At 42.0% G+C, this 21,771-nt stretch overlaps 1 protein-coding gene across 1 annotated transcript; it reads left to right on the top strand.

Annotated features, from left to right (window-relative positions):
• Nucleotides 1-229: 229 nt before the first annotated feature.
• ACSM6 (acyl-CoA synthetase medium-chain family member 6) lies at nt 230-20,957 on the top strand. Its single transcript, XM_004691731.1, has 10 exons — nt 230-421; nt 2,580-2,790; nt 6,032-6,239; nt 10,295-10,435; nt 13,637-13,793; nt 14,507-14,589; nt 15,312-15,435; nt 16,441-16,521; nt 18,621-18,722; nt 20,817-20,957. The coding sequence occupies exons 1-10, from the start codon at nt 230-232 to the stop codon at nt 20,955-20,957; spliced, it is 1,440 nt and encodes a 479-aa protein (XP_004691788.1).
• Nucleotides 20,958-21,771: the final 814 nt, after the last annotated feature.

Genomic DNA, 21,771 nt, shown 5'->3' with positions numbered 1-21,771 from the left:
AGTCAGAGACAACAGTCCCTTCCAACATCTGAAGTTCCCCACGCAAACTTTTGACATTGGTGAGTATTTAATCTGCTTCATCTTCACAGATTTGACTGTTGCTTTCCATTCACATGAAAAAATGTGGCTTTGTGGGTTCAATCTCAGCTCCCCGGCCTCAAATTTATCTCTCTGAGCCACTTCTCCGCATTTTCTTCTACTTGCCTAGACTCTTCCCCACCTGAAGCCAATGAGGGGCCAGCTCCAGCTCTTCTCTTTGGCCCAGTGTGCCCGGCTGGGGTATGGAACCTTCTGCAAGCCAAGGAGAACGTTTGCAACTTGGTCTTTCAGATCTCCTGATCACAGGACCCCAGGCCACGCAGTGCCCCAGCACTTTAATTTTGCAAAGGATGTGCTAGACCAGTGGTCCCAACTGGAAAAGGTAAAACTTGTTTGATTTTGAAATTTGCCCAGGGCCATCTGGCAAGACTTACAGCCAGAGATGATGGAACTCAAACCCTCTCTATGCCTGACACTAGACAATATAAATTCAGAAGGGAGATGCTATAGCAAATTTCTAAGGACACAGGCGTGGTAGCCAGTCCAAACTGTGTTTAAATTCTTTGTCAAATTTGGACAGATTTCTTACCCCGAAAAGCATAATTTGCTTACTTGTAAAATGGAAATGTTAGTTTCAAAGTGTTGTTGAGAAGATAAAAGAAGATCATTAATTAAAAAATGCTTACATAGACTTAACAGCTTGCAAGTACGCAAATGTTTTTTTTTATCACCATTGGTAAGTATTATTGTCAGAATATATTTGCTTCTCATTCAATAAACCTGTTCTGAGCATTTCCCAGCACAAGGTTTTAGAGGCTCAACACCAAAGGACATCACAGTCTAATGCCTCCCCCCCCCACAAGCAAGAAAGGGTAAGAGGTGGAAGGGGCAAAAAGACATAGGTTTGCATGTAAATAATGGGATTTAGAAAGATCTGGTAAAGATGGGAGGGAATAAGAGAATGGATCCTAAAGAATGAGTAAGATTTCAATAAAGATATAAGATCTGGGCCCTCCCTGGTGGCCCAGCAGGTTAAAGCACAGCACTAAGAAGCTAAAGCCACTTCCACATGAGTTCGATCCCCGCCAGCCCAGAGGTGACCACATGGCACGGCAGACCTCTCCTGGCCCACCTGCTGCTCCCCTCAGCAGTGTACTTGGTCAACCTGCCTGCTCTGCTCCCTGCCCTGTCTCTGGTGAATCCTCTCACCTTCCGCATCTCTGGCCTGTACCCAAGTTCTGTATGAATAAATAAATAAATCTTTTAAAAAAAAAGATATAAGATCTGGGCAAAGGAAACTGTGAGTAGAAATATGCCAATAAGAAACTATGAGGCATAGTCAGAGATATATTGACTGAGTATAGGATCATACAAAAAAAAATAGTGAGTTTTGAGGAAGAAAAGACAAGAAGTAGTTAAAACTAGAAAGAGCCTGAAGACAAGGTAAGCAGTTTGGAACTGGTTTGGTGGGGTGTGGGAGCCACTAAAGGATTCTGGGTGACAGGAACGGAGGTCATTCAAGAACATTTGATGAAGAGAATAAGAACTCCCACAACCTCAGGAGTAAATCATGTTGCTGATGCTTTCATATTTAACAGCTCACACAAAGCTTCAGGAAGCTAAGTAAATAGCTGCAGGTTCTCTGCCTGTTTCTGGAATCCAGATATAAACATATATATATGTAGAGAGAGAGAGAGTCGATAGGCAAACAGAAAATTGACAGAGAGGAGATAAGGGTATGGGTGTTTTGTCATTATTCATCAGGTGAGGAGGGTGGCTGGGGAATATTCTACCCTCTCCCATGTTCCCTGTTGTACTGAAAGATTCTAAAATGGTCAGAATGGAAAAGGATTCTGTGGTCCACTCCTGCGTCAGTACGGGAAAGAGAAGAAAGACGAAAGAAAGAGATGAAGGGAGGGAAGAAGTTATAAAGGAAGAAAGAAGTGAAGTTAGGAAGGAAGGAGAAAGGAACGAGGAGAAGAGAGGAAGAGATAGGACAGGCAGAAGAGCAGAAGAGGAAGGAAAGGCAACCTCCCATGTAGTGAGGAGCGGAAATCTTTGTCGGGAAGGAGATGGTTACGAGGGCTAAATCCTTCCTCTGTGCCCTCACTAAGCAGTGTTGGAAAACCTATGGTTTCTTTCTCAAAAATCGCCCCACTGAAAAATAAATTGCAGTAGTCAATAAGGCATATTTGGGGGCAAGAGTAAATTAGAATGGATCAGAAAGAGGACACTCTTTCTCTACAAATAAGATGGTGCCTTGAGAAGTTTTTGCCTTCTGGGCAATACTGCCAATGTCGAGCTCTCTCAAGAGCAAGTTCTCTCCACATTCACTGAAATCTGTCAGTACCAGCATGGCAGCTGCTTAGATATTAAAATACTTCATGCGTCTTGAGAAATAGTCGCTTCTCCCCAGGCTCCAAGCACCCTGGCCTCACTTTAAGATCTAGTCACTCAAGGGTAGCAGCTGACCAATGCAGGCCTCCAGGAGTCAATGTCCACGTGACTAACTGCAAATATTTTGAATATCACCCCTTTAGGATGGACACAGGGAAGCTTCCCCTGCCCTCTGGGAGGTCAATTCCAAAGGAGAAGAGGATAAATGGACCTTTCAGAGGCTGAGTCATTTCTCCCAGAAGGCAGCCAGCATCCTCTCAGACACCTGTGCCCTCAGCCGAGGGGACCGGCTGATGATAATTCTGCCCCCAGCACCGGAAACCTACTGCATCTTGCTGGCCTGTGTGCGGTTAGGTAAGACTGCGGAGGGATGCCCCATGGGGGTTCACATGGAATCTCAGCCTCAATGACTCACGCCGTGGAGAGATGTTGCAGGAATGGCCCTCGGTTCCCAAATCCTCCCATAGTATTGGGGTCTTTAAAAGAGCCTCGGTTTAACCCCACACCCACCACTTCCCACATTTGTACTAGAAGGCTACTCAGTCTCACTGTTTCTTTGTCTATGAAATAAGCAGAGAAATAGTACTGGTATTACTAGGTTTCTGTGAAAACTAAAAAGCAGATAATCCATGCAGAGTGCTTAACTACCTTGTCATTTGTGACTTCAGGGAAATAGAAAGCTCTGTCCAAACACAGTCAACATCAAAGGAATAGAACAAACACTCTTCGCCTTCTCGGGGTCTCAGTTTCCACATCTGTGAGAAGTGTGGGAAAAAATTCTGAGGGCGCCTTCTCTAGCCCTTATCAGACCGTCCTGGGGAGCTTCCCAAGTGATCTTGAGATCAGGGTGCTGTTAGATGAACTCTCCCTGTGATGTCCTGCCCAGGTCTCTGAGAGTCTCTCCCAGCATAAATACCCCCACCAGGAAATGCCTCCGCTGTGGTGAAGAGTGAAGCGTGTTGGCCAAAAAATGCCACTGCTGACTCTGCCCTCTTGGTCAGTTCCTTGTCTTCTTCCTCAGAACGCAGAATTCAGGCATACTTCTTATTTTGTTTAGTAATTGGGAGACTGCTATGAAAATCAAATAATCTCTAAGAGGGTCCAAGCTTGTATCTTTATGAGTTGTCCAAAATGACCTAGCAGCTTGCCTTCGCCGGCTAACTGGGATGCTAGTCAGGAAAACCTTTCAAATGGGACTCAAAGAGTAAATGCCCTTGAGAATGCCAGTTCATGGCACAGAGAGAAGATAAAGAAGGGAGCCCTACCCTTGTGTACACCCAGGAGCCCAAAGTTTTCCCAGTTCCCAATGGACTACGTTATCCCGAGAGACAAATGACCGTGTCTGAGAAAACATGGCCCCGCTTAGACGGCCTGAAGCATTTGAGATCATTTCCATTTGAGGTCAAGTCACATGAGTGATGCTTGTGGCTGTGTCCAGCAGTCTCTACAGCTATCAGTCCAAAGTGGAGCAGGGGTCACTTATAGTATAGTAACTAAAATGGGTTACGAGGCTAAATGGACCCATGAATGGTTTTGTTTTGTTTGTCTGTTTTCTTGGTGTGCCACAGGAGTGAGAGCGCATCATTATCGATCTTCTGTCTTGCTTATCTTACTGATCATTTCACTAACATGCTAGGTCCATCCATGTGTTTGCAGATGGCAGGATTTCATCTTTTACAAGTGAATACTATTCCACTGTTTATAAGCTCCACAGCTTCTTTACCCACTCATCAACCAGTGGGCACTTTGTTTGTTTCCAGCTCTCCACTGCTATAAATAATGCTGTAATAAACGTGGAGGTACATATGTCTCTTTGAATTAGTGTTTTCATAGTCTTCTTATAAATACCCACAAGTGAAACCTCAGAGTAACATTGTAATTATAGGCTTAATTTTGGAGGAGTTTCCATATTGCTTTCTATCACGTCTGTGCTGGCTTCCGTTCCCAGAACTTCCAAGAGCTCCCTGCTCTCCACATCCTAACACTTGTTGCTTCTTGTCATCTGGAGAACAGCCAAGTCCACAGATGTGCACTAGTATGTCCTAGTTCTGATTTACACTTCTCTGATAATAGGGGATGTGGGCATCTTTTCACGTGCCTACTGGACGGGATGTGTTCTCAAGAGAAGAGTCTACTCAGACCCTCTATTCATTTTTTACTAAGCCTGTTTGTTTTTTGTCATTGCTGCTGAATTTTATGTATTGGAGATATGACATACGAATAGCTTCTCCCACTCCTTAGGCCATCTGTTCATTGTGATGTAGCTTTCTCTTGCTGTGTATATCCTCTTCCATTTGATGCAGTCCCAATGATTCATTTTTACTTTTGTTTGCCTTGACCTTGGAGTGAGTACCAAAACACATCTTAAGGCTCATCTATCAAGGAGTGTATCATCTATGTTTTCTTCTATATATGTTATTGTCTCAGGTCTTATATCCATTTTGAAATAAATTTTGTATATGATATTAGATAGTGGTGTAATGCATGAAATGCAACACTATTTATTAAAGAGACTTTCCTAGTTCCATTGTTCTTAGCTTCTCTTCTGTAAACAAGTTGTCCATATATGAGTGATTTTACTTCTGGGCTCAATTCTGTTCCTTTAATCTGAGTGACTTTTTATTCCAATACCATGCTCTTTTCATTACTCTCACTTTGTAGAATAACTTGAAGAAGGCAAGTATGTTACTTCCATTTGTGTTCTTTATTCTCAAGATTGTTTTGCTACCAGGACCTTTGGTAGTTCCAAATACATTTCATGATTTTGTCTGACTGGCTAGTTTAGTGGGTAGAGCATAAACACAATGTTTTTAAGACTCATCCACATGATAGCATGTATGAACACTCCATTCTTTGTGGGTGACTAGTACCCCATTTTACAACTACATCCATGTGTGTTTGTGTCATATTTTGTTTATCCATGTTAGAGCAGATGGGAAAGACCTGCATGGTAAATCAGATCCCTTTGAAAATTGGTAAGTCTGTAATAGGGCGTGTAAGCATTAGGGTAAGACAGGCACTATCATCATCAACTTCTCCAGATCTGAGAAGTCAAGGGAAGCCTCCGCTTGACCCAGTCATAGAACAGGCTGAGGCAGCAGAACACCCAGTCTGCACCACTCTGTAGTAAGCCCACAATAAGTGTCATGTGGATGAAAGGGAGATTAAGGAACAGGCCACAACACAAGGGAGGAAATTTTGTGTCTAATGCATATCCAGGAACCCACACACCAGACATTGTCAAACAAAGAAGAAAGAACAAAGAAGAGCTTTCCACAATCTCCTTGCATCATTCAGTTTCAAAATCAACCTATATTTCAGTGTTCTGACCCATGAAGAGTAATCCATGTTCTGACCCATGAAGTGTTCTGACCTATGAGGCCTGCGTGAGGGGGAAGAGGGAAATGGCAACAGAGGTCAGTGTCCCACTCTTCAGTTTTCCTCCCCTGCCATATTGTTGCTGGCCCATGGAGAGTTTCCTCCCAGAGAGAGCGTATTCAAGAGGCCTCCTCTGCTTGGCAAAATACTTGAGATATTGAGGAGATATCCTCCACTTAAGAGATATGAATAAAATCTTCCTTTGTGGCTTTTGCAGGAATCACCTTTGTGCCAGGAACACCCCAGCTGACTGCCAAGGAGATTCTCTATCAGCTGCACATGTCTGAGGCCCAGTGCATTGTGGTCAACGAGGCTGTGGCTCCACTGGTGGAGTCTGTGCTGTCCACCTGCCCGGCCTTGAAGACCAAGCTCCTGGTATCAGATAAGAGCTATAATGGGTGGCTGAATTTCAAGGATTTGATTCGGTGAGTGGAGGATGAGACAAACAAGGCACTAAACCAAGAAAACATCTGACTTTGGAAAGCACCTGTGAGAAACAACGTGGATAATGTGAGAGGGGGTAATGGGGAGCCAGTCGGTGATGCCCGGGCCTGAGGCAAGGATTCCCCATCTGTCGTACAAGTTCTCAGTATTAGTGAAAGTCTTATAGCCCAGAATTGGGAGTGTTCATTCTGAGAGAAGGTTGACCAAGAAAAACACAGAGAGGTTAAAATTAAGTAATGGCATTAACTGGGGAGCGTTAGCGCTGAACATTGGAGAGCACTAATCCAATCTTAGCCCACACTCTGTCCCATGGGGGTCTTTTTTCAGGGATTTTTATTTTTTTTTAATGATTAAATGAGCAATAGACATTGCAAAAGAAGCTTCAGAACAACGTGGGGCAATGGAAAAGAGTAACCCGGTGTGGGGGTGGGAGCATTATTTTAGATTTGGCGGCTTCTAGGGAGTGGACATGTAACCTGAGATTCAAATGCGAACGTGCCAACCTTCTCAAGATCCATGGGGACTGTGTCTTTGGCACCAGGACCACTGAGGTAAAAGAGGACGGGAGGAAGGAATGACCTGGATCTGTTTTAAGGAGCAGACAGGATGCCAAAGGTGGTGAGTAAGAAGAGAGTGGGAGGAGGGGGCTGAAGAGCAGGAGAGAATGACGTGGAAGCCCTGTAGGTCACACAGGACGCTCTCTGGGAAACCCTGGAGAGAAGGACTTGATCTGACTTATTGTGTCGACACTACACTCTGGCTGCTGGAATACTAAAAAGGTAGTCAGAAGACAGGAAAGAAGGCTGGGTGCAGCTGTCCAGGGAAGAGACCATCTTGGCCAAGATGGCAGCAATTGGACAGGACTCACCTCAGGCACTAAATTTAAAGGAACACTCAAATACTCAGTGATGGAGACGAAGAATACTTGAGCTGTAAAATAATTCTTAAATGTGTTCCAATTATAAAATAATGAAAAAATAATTTGGCGTTTTAAACTATTTATAGCTAATTTTAGATATTTGTATGATAGGTTTTAATTTTATAATTATAAGGTCAACTCATAAGTCTTTTAAAGTCAAATTGGTATTTTAAATTATTTGAAATTAAAGAATATCAAGTGGGCAAACTACCAAGCTCAGACTAGCTGCTTGTTTTTGTAAATAAAGTGTTTGTGGAGCCAGGAATGGGTTAGGGTCATCAAGAGAGATGAGTCAAGCAAGTGCTAGATTGGATACTGTATCAGTTTTAAATTTGGGGTTTTTATATAGCATGGATTTTTGCATGGGGGTTCTATATAGCATGGATTTTTATATAGCATTTTCATTTGTTAAAAAGATATTAAGATATTATTTATATTAACTACTGAATTTGTTGGTGTCCCCTTAAATATCACCCCTGAAACATTTTGCTTGCCTCACTCTAATCTATGCCCTGAAATAACTACTAAAGAAAGACAGACAGATTGAGGATATGTTTTGGAAGTAGAAATATCAGGACTGGTCAATGGCTGGGACTTGACACAGATGGATGGAAGCAGAAAAGGTAGAAGGTAACAGAGGAAAGTAAGTAGGGAAAGAGAGGCAGTAAAGATTATTACAGATTTTGGCCTTGAGCTGTTGGGTAGAGGCGTTAGTGAGGGAAAAGCCAGGCTGTAAATGCCTCCTACATTTCTCATGCAACAGAATCAATACAAAGATTAGACTTGGGCTCTTTTCAAAAACACAGGCTACTAAGCCAGGGTCCTAGTCTTTAAGTCGGAAAAAACTGTATTTATTCTTCTTAAAGGATTTTTATTATGTTTAATTTATTTGTATCAAGTGTTGTCCCCAGAGAATTCCCACCACCAGTTCACCCATGTACCATCACCTTAGTCCCTTGCGCTCTTCCCGGCCTCATTTTGATCCCTCTCCCCACCCCTCCCCTGCAGGATATCTCTGGTTTATAGTTGTCTGATGATTTGTGTTCAACTTTGTTGTGTTTTCTTTTTTTAATTGTTGTATTTTCCCCCTATCCCTTACTTGGGCCCCTACATTCCTCCTATAAGTGAAACCTTCTGATAGTTTTCATTTTCCTTCTGACTTAATTCACTGAGCATACAACTGTGTCCATTAACTATTGGTTAACTATACTATGTGAACACTGGGTTTAGAGCCTCATGCCTCACCACACCCACCACCAAAGCTTTCATTGCTCCCCACTGCCAAGCTGAGCCCTCCTAGACTTTCTTCCATCCCTCATCCCATTTCCCTCTTATTTTTCACAAGCTGAGTTACTTCTGTTGTCTTTTGTTATTTTGTATGCGTTGGTTATTTATATTCCACCTATGAGAGAAACATATAGAAATTGTCTTTCACTTTCTGACTTATTTCGCTTAGTATTCTCACCCCAAGTTCTGCTCATGTTGTCCCCAAAGGCAAGATTTCCCCTTGAATATTCCATTGAGTCATTCACCACACACCTGTCAGTGGGAATTTAGGCCATGTCCATGTCTTGACTATTTATTTTTGCATAGAAGAACAGGGGTGTAGGCTGCTGGTGGGAATGCAAACTAGTACAACCACTATGGAAAACTGTTTGGAGGTTCCTCAAACTGCTAAACATGGAGCTTCCCTATGACCCAGCAATCCCACTCCTAGGTATCTACCCAAAAGACACAAAAACACTGATTGAAAAAGATACTTGTGGCCCTCCCTGGTGGCGCAGCGGGTTAAAGCACAGCACTGAGAAGCTAAAGCCACTTCTGCATGAGTTCGATTCCCGCCTGCCCCAGAGGTGACCACATGGCGTGGCAGACCTCTCCTGGCCCACCTGCTGATCCCCTCAGCAGTGTACTTCGTCGATCTGTCTGTTCTGCTCCCCACTCTGTCTCTGGTGAAGCCTCTTGCCGCCCCTGAGCCTCTGGCCTGTACCCCAGTTCTGTATGCACAAATAAATAAATCTTTAAAAAAAAAAAAAGAAAAAGATACTTGTACCCCCATGTTTATTGCTGCTTTATTTACAGTTGGAAAAACATGGAAGCAGCCCAAATGCCCAAAAGTAGAGGACTGGATAAAAAAGATGTGGTACATATATACAATGGAATATTACTCAGCAACCAAAAAAGAGAAACACATGTCTTTTGCAGCAACTTGGATGGAGCTGGAAAAGATCATGCTTAGTGAGATGAGCCAGAAAGAGAAAGAAAAATACCAGATGGTTTCACTCATAGCAGGAGTATAATGGACCAGGCGAGAAAATAACAAAAATAATGAACAACCATATACCAGAGACATTTTGTGGGGGTGGAGTGGGGAATGGGATCAAAAACGGGGAGTGGGGAGGGAAATGCACGGGAGTATGGTGATGGCACATGGGTGACTTGGTTATGGGAAACCCGTGGGGATTACAATTGAGATGGAAAAAAAATGTACAAAATGATGTAAAAATAAACTTTTGTAAAATAAAAAAGAAACAACAAAAAAAAAAAAGAAAAAGAAAAAGAAAAAGAACAGGGGTGTAGGCCAGAAGTGGGGGAGGTCAGAGGATTCACCAGAGACAGAGTGAGGAGCAGAACAGGCAGATCCACTGAAATGCACAGAAAGGAGCAGCGGGTGAGACAGGAGAGGTCTGCTGCACCCTGAGGACCAGCTCCCTGGCCGGGGATCACACTCAGGCCAGAGTGGTGATACCTCTGAGACTTAACCCCTAGGCTGCCAGAGAGGCCCTATCTTGGTTATTGTGAATAATGTGGCTATGAGCATCACGGGGCAAATATCTTTTCTTATTAGTGGTTTAATATTTTTCAGATGAATCATGAGATGGTGTTATTGTTTCACCTGTATTTTAGTTCTAATTTTTTGAGGAGTTTTCATACAATTTTCCAGGAACTGCACCCATTGACATCCCCACCAACAGTATACAAGAGTCCCTCTCCCTCATACCCTGGCCGATACACACTGCTTGCCAGTCTTCTTGTTATAGACTGTTCTCATAGGTATGAGGTGATGCAGGAAAACCTGCCTGTAGAACTCACTGTCGCCTCTTTTGTGACTTACAGGGTCGCGCCCCCAAAGCAGACCTGTGTGGGGACCAAGACTCAGGAGCCAATGGCCATCTTTTTTACCAACAGAACAAGTTCTCCCCAAATGGTCAAGTTTTCCCACTATCGTTTGGGAATGGGATTTAGCCAGACCTCAAGGTATGCTCCTCACACAACCTCTACAGGCCTGAGAGCTCTTTTCTTGGAAAGGTTTCATGGGACGAAAACTAAGAAGTTTCTTACCCACCATTTCAGGAATGTCCACACTGAGGGAAAAAATGGGACTGATAGAAGAGGGGAAGGGTGTATACAAGAAGATCAAAAGTCAATTACTGTCGAGCCAGAAATCTAAGACTCTGGGAGACAGAGGAAGGGCGGAAGTTTCACATCCCTAGGGAAGGACCCAGGGCAATTATCCAAAAATGCACATTGCTGTACATTGCCTATTCTGTTACAGGCACTGGGGGGAATAAGAGTGACAAACACCCAGGTAGAGTCACCGCTAATGAGGGGCTTGGGGTCTAAGCTGAAAATCCCTGTCACACTACTCTTCAAAAAATCTTCAAGTAGTTCCAAATGCTTATCACACCATCTCTCGCACTGAAATTGATTTCTGTCTCTTCAGTAGGAAACTCATTGAAATAATTGACTTAGATGTTTTAGCTTGGTTTGAGAGGGCTTAGCTTCCCAAACATACTGTCAATCCTGCCTACGATAAATCCTTTGAAGATGAGTCAAGTGTTTTTCCCCTCAAAAAGGCCCTAAGCTCATCAGAAAGCAAAGTGTAGTGTGTGAGTAGCTGTAATATATGACAGAAGTTGGGGTTCACACAGAAAATAGCCATCTTTCCAAAGGAAAGGAGCTTACAAACTTTGTATGTGGGGTTCAATCTTGTGGAAATGGGGGTGCAAAAGAGCACTCAAAGCAGAGCAAGCAGTGTCTAAATGAAGGTAAAACAAGGAAGAGGAAAAACAGAGGATCTAGAGAGCACAGGGGCCCCTTTGACAGCAGTGTGGAGAGGGAAGCAGGAGCCACTGAAGGATTTTTTTCTATTTATTTATGCATACAGAACCTGGGTACAAGCCAGAGGTGCAGGGGCAGTGAGAGGATCACCATAGACAGAGTGGGGAGTAGAACAGGTTGATTGGTGAAGTACACTGCTGAGGGGAGCAGCGGGCAGGTCAGGAGCACCATGTGGGTCACCTCTGGGCTGGGGATCAAACTAGCACTGAAGTGGCTGTGGCCAGCTTGCAGTGCTACGTCCTAACCCATTGCACCACCAGGGAGGGCCCATCACTGAAGGATATTGTTAAGCAGGTATTTATAAGCATCTGAACAAGAGTCTAGATCATGTGATGGTTAGATCAAGAGGCAAAATCAGTGGCAATTTGGCTTCTGACAGCCAGCACGACCGCTGTGCACATTTTCCAGTCTTCCTCTTCTGCCATCTACACCTGGATTCTTCTTTGTGGTCACCACTTTACTCTGAAGAAGTTCTAAGTCCAAAGAGGTATCCGATTCCAGGGGAAGAGCAAAGAGTATTGTCACTAAATGGTAGCTCAGCCATTAGACAGGGAAGGGTCTAAACCCCACTATGTCAATGACCACTGTGAACTTAGGCATGGCCTTTCACCCCACTTGAGTGTCCTCATTCGTTAAGCGGAATAAAGCTGCATTTTGTGGACTCTCAGATGCACATTTTTTGTATTTCACTCCTCAAATTCAGAAAATCCCTTATGACCAACAGCAATCCAGTTTGTCTGTGGTGAACCGTATAATAGTGATATGACTTAAGCATAACTGAGTATCTGCCTTGTAATACATCTGCCTCCTCGACTTGTCGGATTTAAGTGAGCTACTGGAATAGCATGTTTGGCTCCATGCCCAGAATGTAGTTGGAGCTTAATTAAATGTAGCTTCTATAGGCCCTCACTGGTGGTGCAGCAGGTTAAAGCATAGCACTGAGAAGCTAAAGCCACTTCCGCATGAGTTGGATTCCCGCCCGCCCCAAGGGTGACCACATGGCATGACAGACCTCTCCTGACTCGCCTGCTGCTCCCCTCAGCAGTGTACTTCGTAGATCTGCCTGTTCTGCTCCCCACTCTGTCTCGGGTGAAGCCTCTCACCACCCCTGAGCCTCTGGCCTGTACCCCAGTTCTGTATGCACAAATAAATAAATCTTAAAAAAAAAAAAAGTAGCTTCTATAACATGGAGAAGTGTGGCAGAACTCAGACCTATGTGGAATTCACCAGACCTGGGTTCCCCTCCCAAGTCTGTCCTCCCTGCCTTGCATAAGCTATTTCATGTCTAGAGGACAGTTCCCATTCCCATATCTTTCAAAAATGCTAATCCAGTAGCTTCATTTAAGAATCAGGCATATTGGCAGTAAATGTTAACAGTATCTTTCAAAATTACAAACACACATGCCCTTTTACCCAACAGTCTACTTCCCAGCCACATGTCCAAAATGTCAGGAATCCACACACAAGATGTCCTTGTAACACTGAAACAACAAAAAGGTTGTGCCGGACAGTTGGAAAAAGAAGTAAAGGCATCATAGCCAGTGTAATGTTAGGTTTTTATAGGCTTGCTATGCAAAGACCTCCAGCACAAATTGACCAGGAAAACGATCAGTGAAAGACAGTATGTGGAGCATGCTGCTATTTGTGAAGAAAATCTGTGGCTTCTTATCATACATGAAGTATTTATCATAGTACAAGTACAGGGTGTGCTTGAATATACAAGTGCTTGGATGTGCAGGTAGATAACAACCAAGCCACACAGACAACAGGGCTCTGGCCAGCACCTGCAGGAACCAACTCAGAAAACCAAACCATCAAATGCAGACCTGCCAAGAAGCCAGGTGCTGTCACTGAGCTAGACAAGCAGGACATCAGACTCCTATTGTCAAGGAATCAAATAACCCTGTAATAACTAGCCCCAAATGTTCAGGACTTGATTAATAACTGACACCTTCCCTTACTTTTGTCCTCCCTTCTAACTCAGCAGAGAAAAGTCAGAGAAAGAGAAAGCCAGCAGAGAAAGCCAACCCTATCACATAGAACAACTCACCTCTAACTAAACCATAGCCTGCTTTCCCCTCTCTTTCCCACCCCGGGAGCCCCTCCCACCTACCTCCAACCAGGGCACACCAGAAGTCTTCCCCTTCCCCATACAGAGGCTTCTCACTCCTCTGCCAGCCTTTGCAGGTGATAGTGGCTGATTCCTTTGCCTCAGCTCTGAATAGCCTTTGCTTATTTATTCTCATCTGAGTGGTTAGTGCTTGATAACTGATCATTGTGTTGTTGTCATTAGTACTAGCACAGAGGAATTCAGGTGTTTTTGCTATTTCTATTCAGACAGTGGATGGACCTCCAGCCAACAGATGTCTTCTGGTATCTTGGTGATGCCCTCAGTGGAACCTTGTCATTGAGCAGTGTGTTGGGAGCTTGGCTCCAAGGAGCTTGTGTGTTTCTGCATCACATGCCAACCTTCTGCCCCGAGACTGTTCTAAATGTAAGACCAGTTCCCACTGTGGGGTGGGACAAGGGCTGGAAAGGAAGCATTAGCAATGGCCCAGAGACTCAAATGTCCCAAATAGGAGGAATCGAGAATTAAGTTTAGAATGTCATTTGAAGAAATTCACCTACTTCTGAGAACAATATCCTCCTACTTCTCAAAGCCATGTGGTATCAGACTTGGCTGCTTTGTTGAATTACCAAATTACTGAAAAACAATGGTAAACATGATATAATATTAATATCAGCCAATATTTATTGACCTGATGCTGAGACTTCATATGCACTATTTCATTTCATCTCCCTAACAACACAGCAAGGTAGAGACTGGAGAAACTGAGGCCTGAAGAGGTAAGAGTAATCACAGTGGTGAAAGCAGGAGTTAATCCCTGGTCTACTACAGCATAGTCCATGAGCCCTAAATACCTCCACAATCCCAAGTTTCACTAGCAACATCCAGGCTTACTAGTCAAAGCACCAAAGATCTAAACAAGGGGTTTCTGGGATCCAGACGTAAATGTCCAGTTGTCTATCCATTCAGTTAGCATCTGATGAACATGGTGGTTCTTAGATCCAGAAAGATAAAGTGAGATTCTCTTCCTTAGCTCAAGATAAGGGTCTTGCCCCAGCTAAGTCTAGAAGTGGGCGATCCTCTCCCTTACAGCTTTCTTCTAATCTTCTCACTAATTTGGCTTTTTCTTCGGGGTTCAGGCCTTGCACAGATTCCCCATCACCACTCTATCTGGAAATCCAGGGACATATAAGGAACTGCTTCAACACAAACATTTCATCAGGTAAGAGAGGACCTCTTCAAGAGAGTCCATGTCCACTCAGGGTCTCACAAACAGACTAGGAACCTTCGGTTTATTAAAGTAGACCCAGTTCTACCCTTCATTCATTCATTTATCTTGTTGCCACTTATAACAATGAATCCATTAGAATGCAGGAATTTTTTTTTTCCCTTGTGACTTTGAAAGTCCACATCTTCTAAGTCCTGAATATAAAACTTGATTGCAATCAAGATTGGGTATGACTAACAAATGTGTATGTCTACCATCAACAAGATAAATTTTATAGATGGCTATTGAACATAAAATACAGGTCAATATAAAGCAAAGGGTAACTTTTCTAGTGGCTATAGATACTTCTAGACCTTTTAAAAATAAATATATGTCTCTATTTATCTACCTCCGTAGAAATACATTCTAATAAAGAGTTAATTCCACATTGTACCTTAGACCTTCTTTCAGAAGGCTGGCCTTTGATCCATTCACTTTTAACACTAATGCTTCTTCACTAGAAGAATAAATGAGAGTCTTCCTGGAGACTGATCCAAGTGGAAGGTCTGAAATAGATTTATTTAATAAGCTAGCAATAGAAACATCAATACCACTTCATGAGAACCTCCCATGTATTTGGAAACATCTCTGTCATTTTCCCAAGTCTTCCTTACAACAGACCTGTTATTGGTAGACATGTTCACCAAGCCTAAGAATAATTTCTGATGACTCTCCAGCTTCAGGTCCAGGAGTCTGAAGCACTGTGTGTCTGCAGGAGGAGCCATAAGCCCCAGGATGATAGCTGACTGGAAATGCATCACTAAATTGAACATCTACGAAGGCTATGGGAAGACTGAAACTGTAGGTTGCTACTGACTGGTCAGTCAAATAACCACACTTGTCCATTTACTATGTTAACACATTTCCAAAGGACCAGGTACACCTGCAGATGACTGAATCTTAAATACAAGAATAGATTTCCTCATTATCTCTTAAACTAGAGAGACTCTTCTTTGATCATAACATAAAGGGTTATGGGCAAATGAGATATCAGCTCACACCGTGAGAATGGAACATGTCAAAGGACACCCAGCAGCTAGGACTAGGTAGGAGGTGGAGAGAGAGAGAAACTGTGACGTCCTCTTGTTGGCCATTTGTTTGTACCAGGTCCACACACTGTGACGAGTCCTAACGTATCTTTAGTCTTTGGATTTTCTCATCATCTCTTTTTTCTCTTTGAAATTTGTTACTTGAAAAAAAGTAACACATTACTGAGATGTTGGTCCGTAATATGTTCTAGTCTGGGTTTTGCTGGTTGCACCCCTATGGTGTTTAAGATGTTGGGGCTCCTTTGTATTTCCTTACAATCGGTAGACAGATCTGGAAGTGTAATCAGATTCCTGCTCTATTTTTTCTTTTCCAATATTACTTCTTCGATCATGTAATAGTCTTCCATCAGCAGGCATGTGAGGTGTGGTTATCTCTTTATTTTTCATGGTAACATCAGATATTGGTGGTTCATGACTAGGTCAGATTATTCACTCCTTTTTTTTTTTAAAGATTTATTTATTTGTACATACAGAACTGGGGTATAAGCCAGAGGCTCAGGGGTGGCGAGAGGCTTCACCAGAGACAGAGTGGGGAGCAGAACAGGCAGATCCACAAAGTACACTGCTGAGGGGAGCAGTGGGCTGTCAGGAGAAGTCTGCCAGGCCATGTGGTCACCTCCGGGGCAGGCGAGGATACAACTCAAGTGGAAGTGGCTTTTAGTTTCTTAGTGCTGTGCTTTAACCCGCTGCGCCACCAGGGAAGGCCCCTTCACTCCTTTTTTAAAGACAAAAACTTGTCTATATTTCTTTAATGCAGGGGCTGCTCTGTGCTACTTCCAAACAAATGAAATTAAAGCCAGGTTCTCTGGGAAAGCCATTGCCACCTTACATTGTCAAGGTAAGAAATCACAGGTAATGAGTATGACGGTTATTGTTAATTGAGCTCTTACTAGGTGCCAAACAAAGTCCTTACCACTTACTAGTGTAATTTCATTTGCTCATGGCCACAATCCTGACACAAGGGTACCATTACTATCCCCAATTAATAGATAGGAAAATTGAGGCTTAACAGGTTAGGGTAACTTTTCAAAAAATACCCAGCTGATCAGTGGCAACTTCCACTTTCAAACATGACTTCACTGGTATAAGACCAGCCAATATTTAAATGAGGACTAACAGCAACTCTTCACAAACTCTTCCCAAAAATGTGAGATGTAGTTTTGAGGGCTGGTCTCAAAATGAGAACACTGAATGAGGCCAGGACCATCCAAATGCCAATACTAAAGACCTTACAAGAAAAGAAAAACTACAAACTAATTTACTTATTAATAAAGACCCAATCATTCTCACCAAAATACTGACAGCCCTAACTAGTAACATAGATATGGATGTTAGTAAATCGGCTTATTCTAAGTATATAAAGTTGGTTCAATATATGGAAATCAATCAATCTAATATACCAGACCTTATTAATAGACTCAACGAACAGAAAGCCGTGATCATCTCCATAGTATAGAGAAAAGCATTTGATAAATGACAACAATTATCAATGACAGTGAGGATATTAGTAAATCGGCTTATTCTAAGTATATAAATTTGGTTCAATATATGGAAATCAATCAATCTAATATACCAGACCTTATTAATAGACTCAACGAACAGAAAGCCGTGATCATCTCCATAGTATAGAGAAAAGCATTTGATAAATGACAACAATTATCAATGACAGTGAGGATATTGAGAAAACAGGAGTCCTCTTACACTGTTGATGGGAATGTACACTGGTTCAGTTCTCATAGAAAACAGTATGGAGTTTCCTTGGAAGATTAAAACCTGATCTCTTATATGACTCAACAACCCCATTCCTAGGTATCTACCCAAAGAACACAAAAACACTAATTCCAAGTGAATCTTACCTCCCCATGTCCATAGCTGCCCTATTAAAATAGACAAACTACAAAGACAAACTAAATGCCCAAAAACAGATGAGTGGGTCAAGAAGATGTAGTATATTTACATGATCAAAAAAGATAAATGGATGCACTCATGGCAACATGGATGGAACTGGAAGAGATTGAGATAAGACAAATAAGTCAGGAGGAGAAAAACAAATTATCAGATGGTGTCACTTATAAGTGGAATATGGAGAGACTCAACAGAGGAAAAGATAAAGCCAAACTTAAAAACTAACCCTGGAAAGCTGATTATAGAATCCAGGAAGAAAACAGAGGGGTGAGAATAAAGTGAGGAGGAAGAAGGATGGACTGAGATGGTGGGTGCACCCTGGCGATAGTACTTGAAGGGTGTGTGGGAGCAGGAGGGAAATACAAATAAAAATATAAACCAACATTATAACCTCAATGCAAAAAAAAAATTAAGGGTAAGTTTCTCAACAGGATAAATGTCATCTACAAAAATCCACGGCTAACATCACATATCAGTGAAAACCTGAAAGCTTTCCAAGATCAGTATTTACAAGGAAGTTTGTTTTTACCACTTTTATTCAACACAGATATATTTTATCCAAGGCAATAAATCAAGAAAAAGAAATAGAAAACATACAAATTGGTAAAGAAGTAAAACAATTCCTATTCAAGATGATATGAACTTGCAAATAGAGGAAGAAATTGTAAGAAATACCTCCCCCCACACACACACACAACTAATAAATGCCTTTAGCAAATTTTCAGGATACAAAACAAAAATGCAAAAATCAATGATACTTCCAAATACGAGCAATGAACAATCCAAAAATGAAGTTAAGGAAACAGTTCCATTCACCATAAAATCGAGTTTTCAAATCTCATCTGAAAATTTGTTCTCCATCTAGTTTATTCCACCCACACCAACTCTTGTCTCCCCCAGTTAAACAGGTTGTTTTCCTAGAGTCCTTGGGGACGGCAAGGAGGTGATAGCTTTGGCTTTAATCTCCCAGTGTTTTAGGCACAACACAAATGTTAAATAAGGAAAAATCCTTTCATGGTTTCTGGATTTCAGATTGTGGATGAAAACTCAAATCCCCTGCCTCCCGGGGAAGAAGGAAACATAGCGGTTGTTGTGCAATGGAGGGAGCCAGGCTCCGTGCACTGTCCACAAGTGGTAAGGGAGACTTTCATACAAATACAATCGTTTGTTCTGAACTATTTCAGTACATCTTTCCTCTGAATAAGAACTCCTTAGTCATCAATGCCATTGCCTGAGGAAATTAAAAACCGTTCCTTAATTTTATCCAACAGCCATTGTATATTTATATTTTTCCACTGTTATGATAATTCATTTTATAATTTTTGTAAATCCAAAATGCAATCAAGGCTCATTTATTTGGGTTTCCTGTGCCCGGTTCTTTTTATCTAAAATAAATCTGACTCTTTTTTTTTTTGGCTTTGATAACATAAACTTATTATTGAAAAGTAGAAATTTGTTTTCTCGTTAAATATCCCTAATTCTAGATTTATCTATTGTGTCCTCATAGTGAGACTCAAGATATCCATTTCAGCAAGGATATTATTTGGGTGATGTTGCATATTTCTTTTTTCTTATAATTGGGGCAACTTTATGTCCTCCCACTTTGGAAGCTGATACTTTTGAACCATTGAGTTAAGGTGATCTCTACCACTTCTCACCTTGTAAAGATGCAATTCTTCTCCTGTATAGTTACTGCATAACCTGTGGAGTAAGACTTTTGAGAGTCTGTGACTATCTTGTTCTCTAATCAACTGTCATCTAGAATTTTCTGACTCTTTCCTGGATCAAGTATTCATATGCAGGATGCAAAATGGTGATTTTAATCTGCCATTTCTCATGCATTAATTAGGTGGCATTTTTCCACAAAGAAGAACTTTTTCCTTTTTCCCCCTCTACTGGAGAACTTTCTTTTAATTATTCCTAAACATAAAATATAATGCAGGCAACCATTATTGTAATAAAAAACTGATCTATGTTCAGTATAGAAAACTTTGAAAAATACAGAAAAAGGCAAAACTTTGAAAAATACAGAAAAAGGCCACGAAGAAATTTTTCACTCATAATCTGCAATTAATGCCCACTGCTAATATTTGGGCATATCTCCTATTATTTTTATTCATCTATAATGTTTTACAAAATTGTGTTTTCATTTCTACCTGATATTGTAAAACCTGCTCTTTTACTTCTCATGATTTTCACAGGTCAACTAATCTTATATGAAAAAAGTTTCATTAATTTCACAGTGTCCCACCAAATGCCTGATTTATCTGATAGATCCATAATTGGTGGAGATTTCAATTAGCCCCGATGTTTGATAATCCTTCAGTGAACTTCCTTTCTCAATTCTTTAAATGACATTTAGATACTTCCTTGAAGAAAAAATAGCAAAAACAGAATTTTTGAATTAATCACTAGGTAAACATTAAAAATATTCTAATATTGCAAATTCCCCTAAAAGACAATAACCAATATTTCTAAACATTGACACTGTATCTTTATCACATCGAAACCTGAAAATCTCCTTCTCTTCAGGGTACAGGGATTCCAAAGAAAAGACTCAGTTATCTCCCATCCCTACTGGGATATTTGTCCTGTTTGGGAAGGAATTGCTTACACGGTGTTTTATGGATGTCCATTAGAACTTTCCTGAACAGTCTGTCCCTTAGTTCTAAGAATCTGACAATTTTGCCATGTGGTTTGTTAGCTGGCCAACTTCAATGCTAGAATCTGTGGATGTCCTAGAGATGTGATCAAGAAAGTAGGGGTGCAAAGGGATACAGGTCTGATCACCCCAGTGTGCTCCTGGTGTGAGAACCTCCGTCCAACCCCACCTTCTTTGGATGGCAAGTTCCTCATGGACTGTGTACAAACTAAAGGCAAGTTAGAGAGCAGTGACTGTGCCTGAGGCTGACCAGAGCAGAGTGGCCGGCCTCCCCCCACTCACTAGAAGTAGCCCCACGCCAGCCATCACGCTTGTACTGCCCCAGTGTGGGCCCGGAAAAGCTGCCAGGTACCTTCTGCATTTCTGTTTCCTGCCAGAGACAGGGTGAACTGACGCTAAACGGGGTCATTAGACAAAAGGGTTTTCTATGTGGGAAGCCCCTGGAGGGTAGAAATCTGCTATTTTTTCCCCCATCTCCTTTTGGGATTCGCTATCTTGCTGGGTTCAGATCATTAAATGTTTGCGGAGATTAAGTAAATCTGTTTCTGCATTTGTTATTCCATCAGGTGAACTGGGAGGAATACACTTCAGCAAGAGGCCACATGCTTTACCTCACAGGGGACAGAGGCGTCATGGATGAAGACGGCTACTTTTGGTGGACTGGTAGAACTGAGGGGGCCCCGTCAAAACATAGCCACCAGCAATAAAGAATTTTGTGGTTACTGTTACTGAGCCTGGGGGCGGGGATGTAGGGGGCGGGGCCAGGGCGGGGCGGGGCCTCTAGACTGCCTGGGGAACTCGCGAAAGGAGTTCTCTCAGTTTTTAAACAATAGATCTACCCTACAATCCAGCAATTCCGCTCCTAGGTATCTAGCCAATGGATGCCAAAACACTGATTTAAAGGGACATGTCAGTCTCCTGTCCATTGCAGCTCTATTTAAAATAGTCAAGTTATGGAAACAACCTAAGTGTGCAACAATAGATGAGTGGATTAAGAAGATGTGATATTATATATATATATATATAACACATATAACCATAAACACTTTTTTAGCTTTTCAAATGTGGGAAACAATTTTAGGATAGTGCTCTAGACTTGGATTGGGGAGTCAAAGTCCCTGTATCACATGTTTCTTATTCTCCTCCTGGGTTCAGTGACCAGCCTGTATGTATCCTTTTAATCCACATAGAAAAGGTGCAAAAGAGCAGGTCTAGCACTGCAAGTATGTTCCAAACAGTAATAATCCGTGTAAAAACAATCCAATAGCAATTTACATGGAAAAGGGTCACAATTTAAGGAGAAGGGGGAAAAGTGCATATCTCTTATAGGGGTAGGATGAAGAGATGGAATCAGTATTTCTTTTTTTTTCCCCCCCTTTTTCTCCAAACCTTAGAGTAGATATTTCTTATCTATAATCTACCTTAGAAAATCTCTCTGCAAATATCTCATTAAAAAGAAAACATCTGGGTCCTCCCTGGTGGTAGAGTGGGTTAAAGCACAGCACTGTGAAGCTAAAGCCA

This window comes from Condylura cristata, unplaced genomic scaffold, assembly GCF_000260355.1.
Source record: "Condylura cristata isolate star-nosed mole 26May11 unplaced genomic scaffold, ConCri1.0 scaffold00032, whole genome shotgun sequence".
Taxonomy (NCBI): Eukaryota; Metazoa; Chordata; class Mammalia; order Eulipotyphla; family Talpidae; genus Condylura; species Condylura cristata.
Note: the sequence above shows the minus strand (reverse complement) of the source record. Positions and strands in the feature narration are given on the sequence as shown.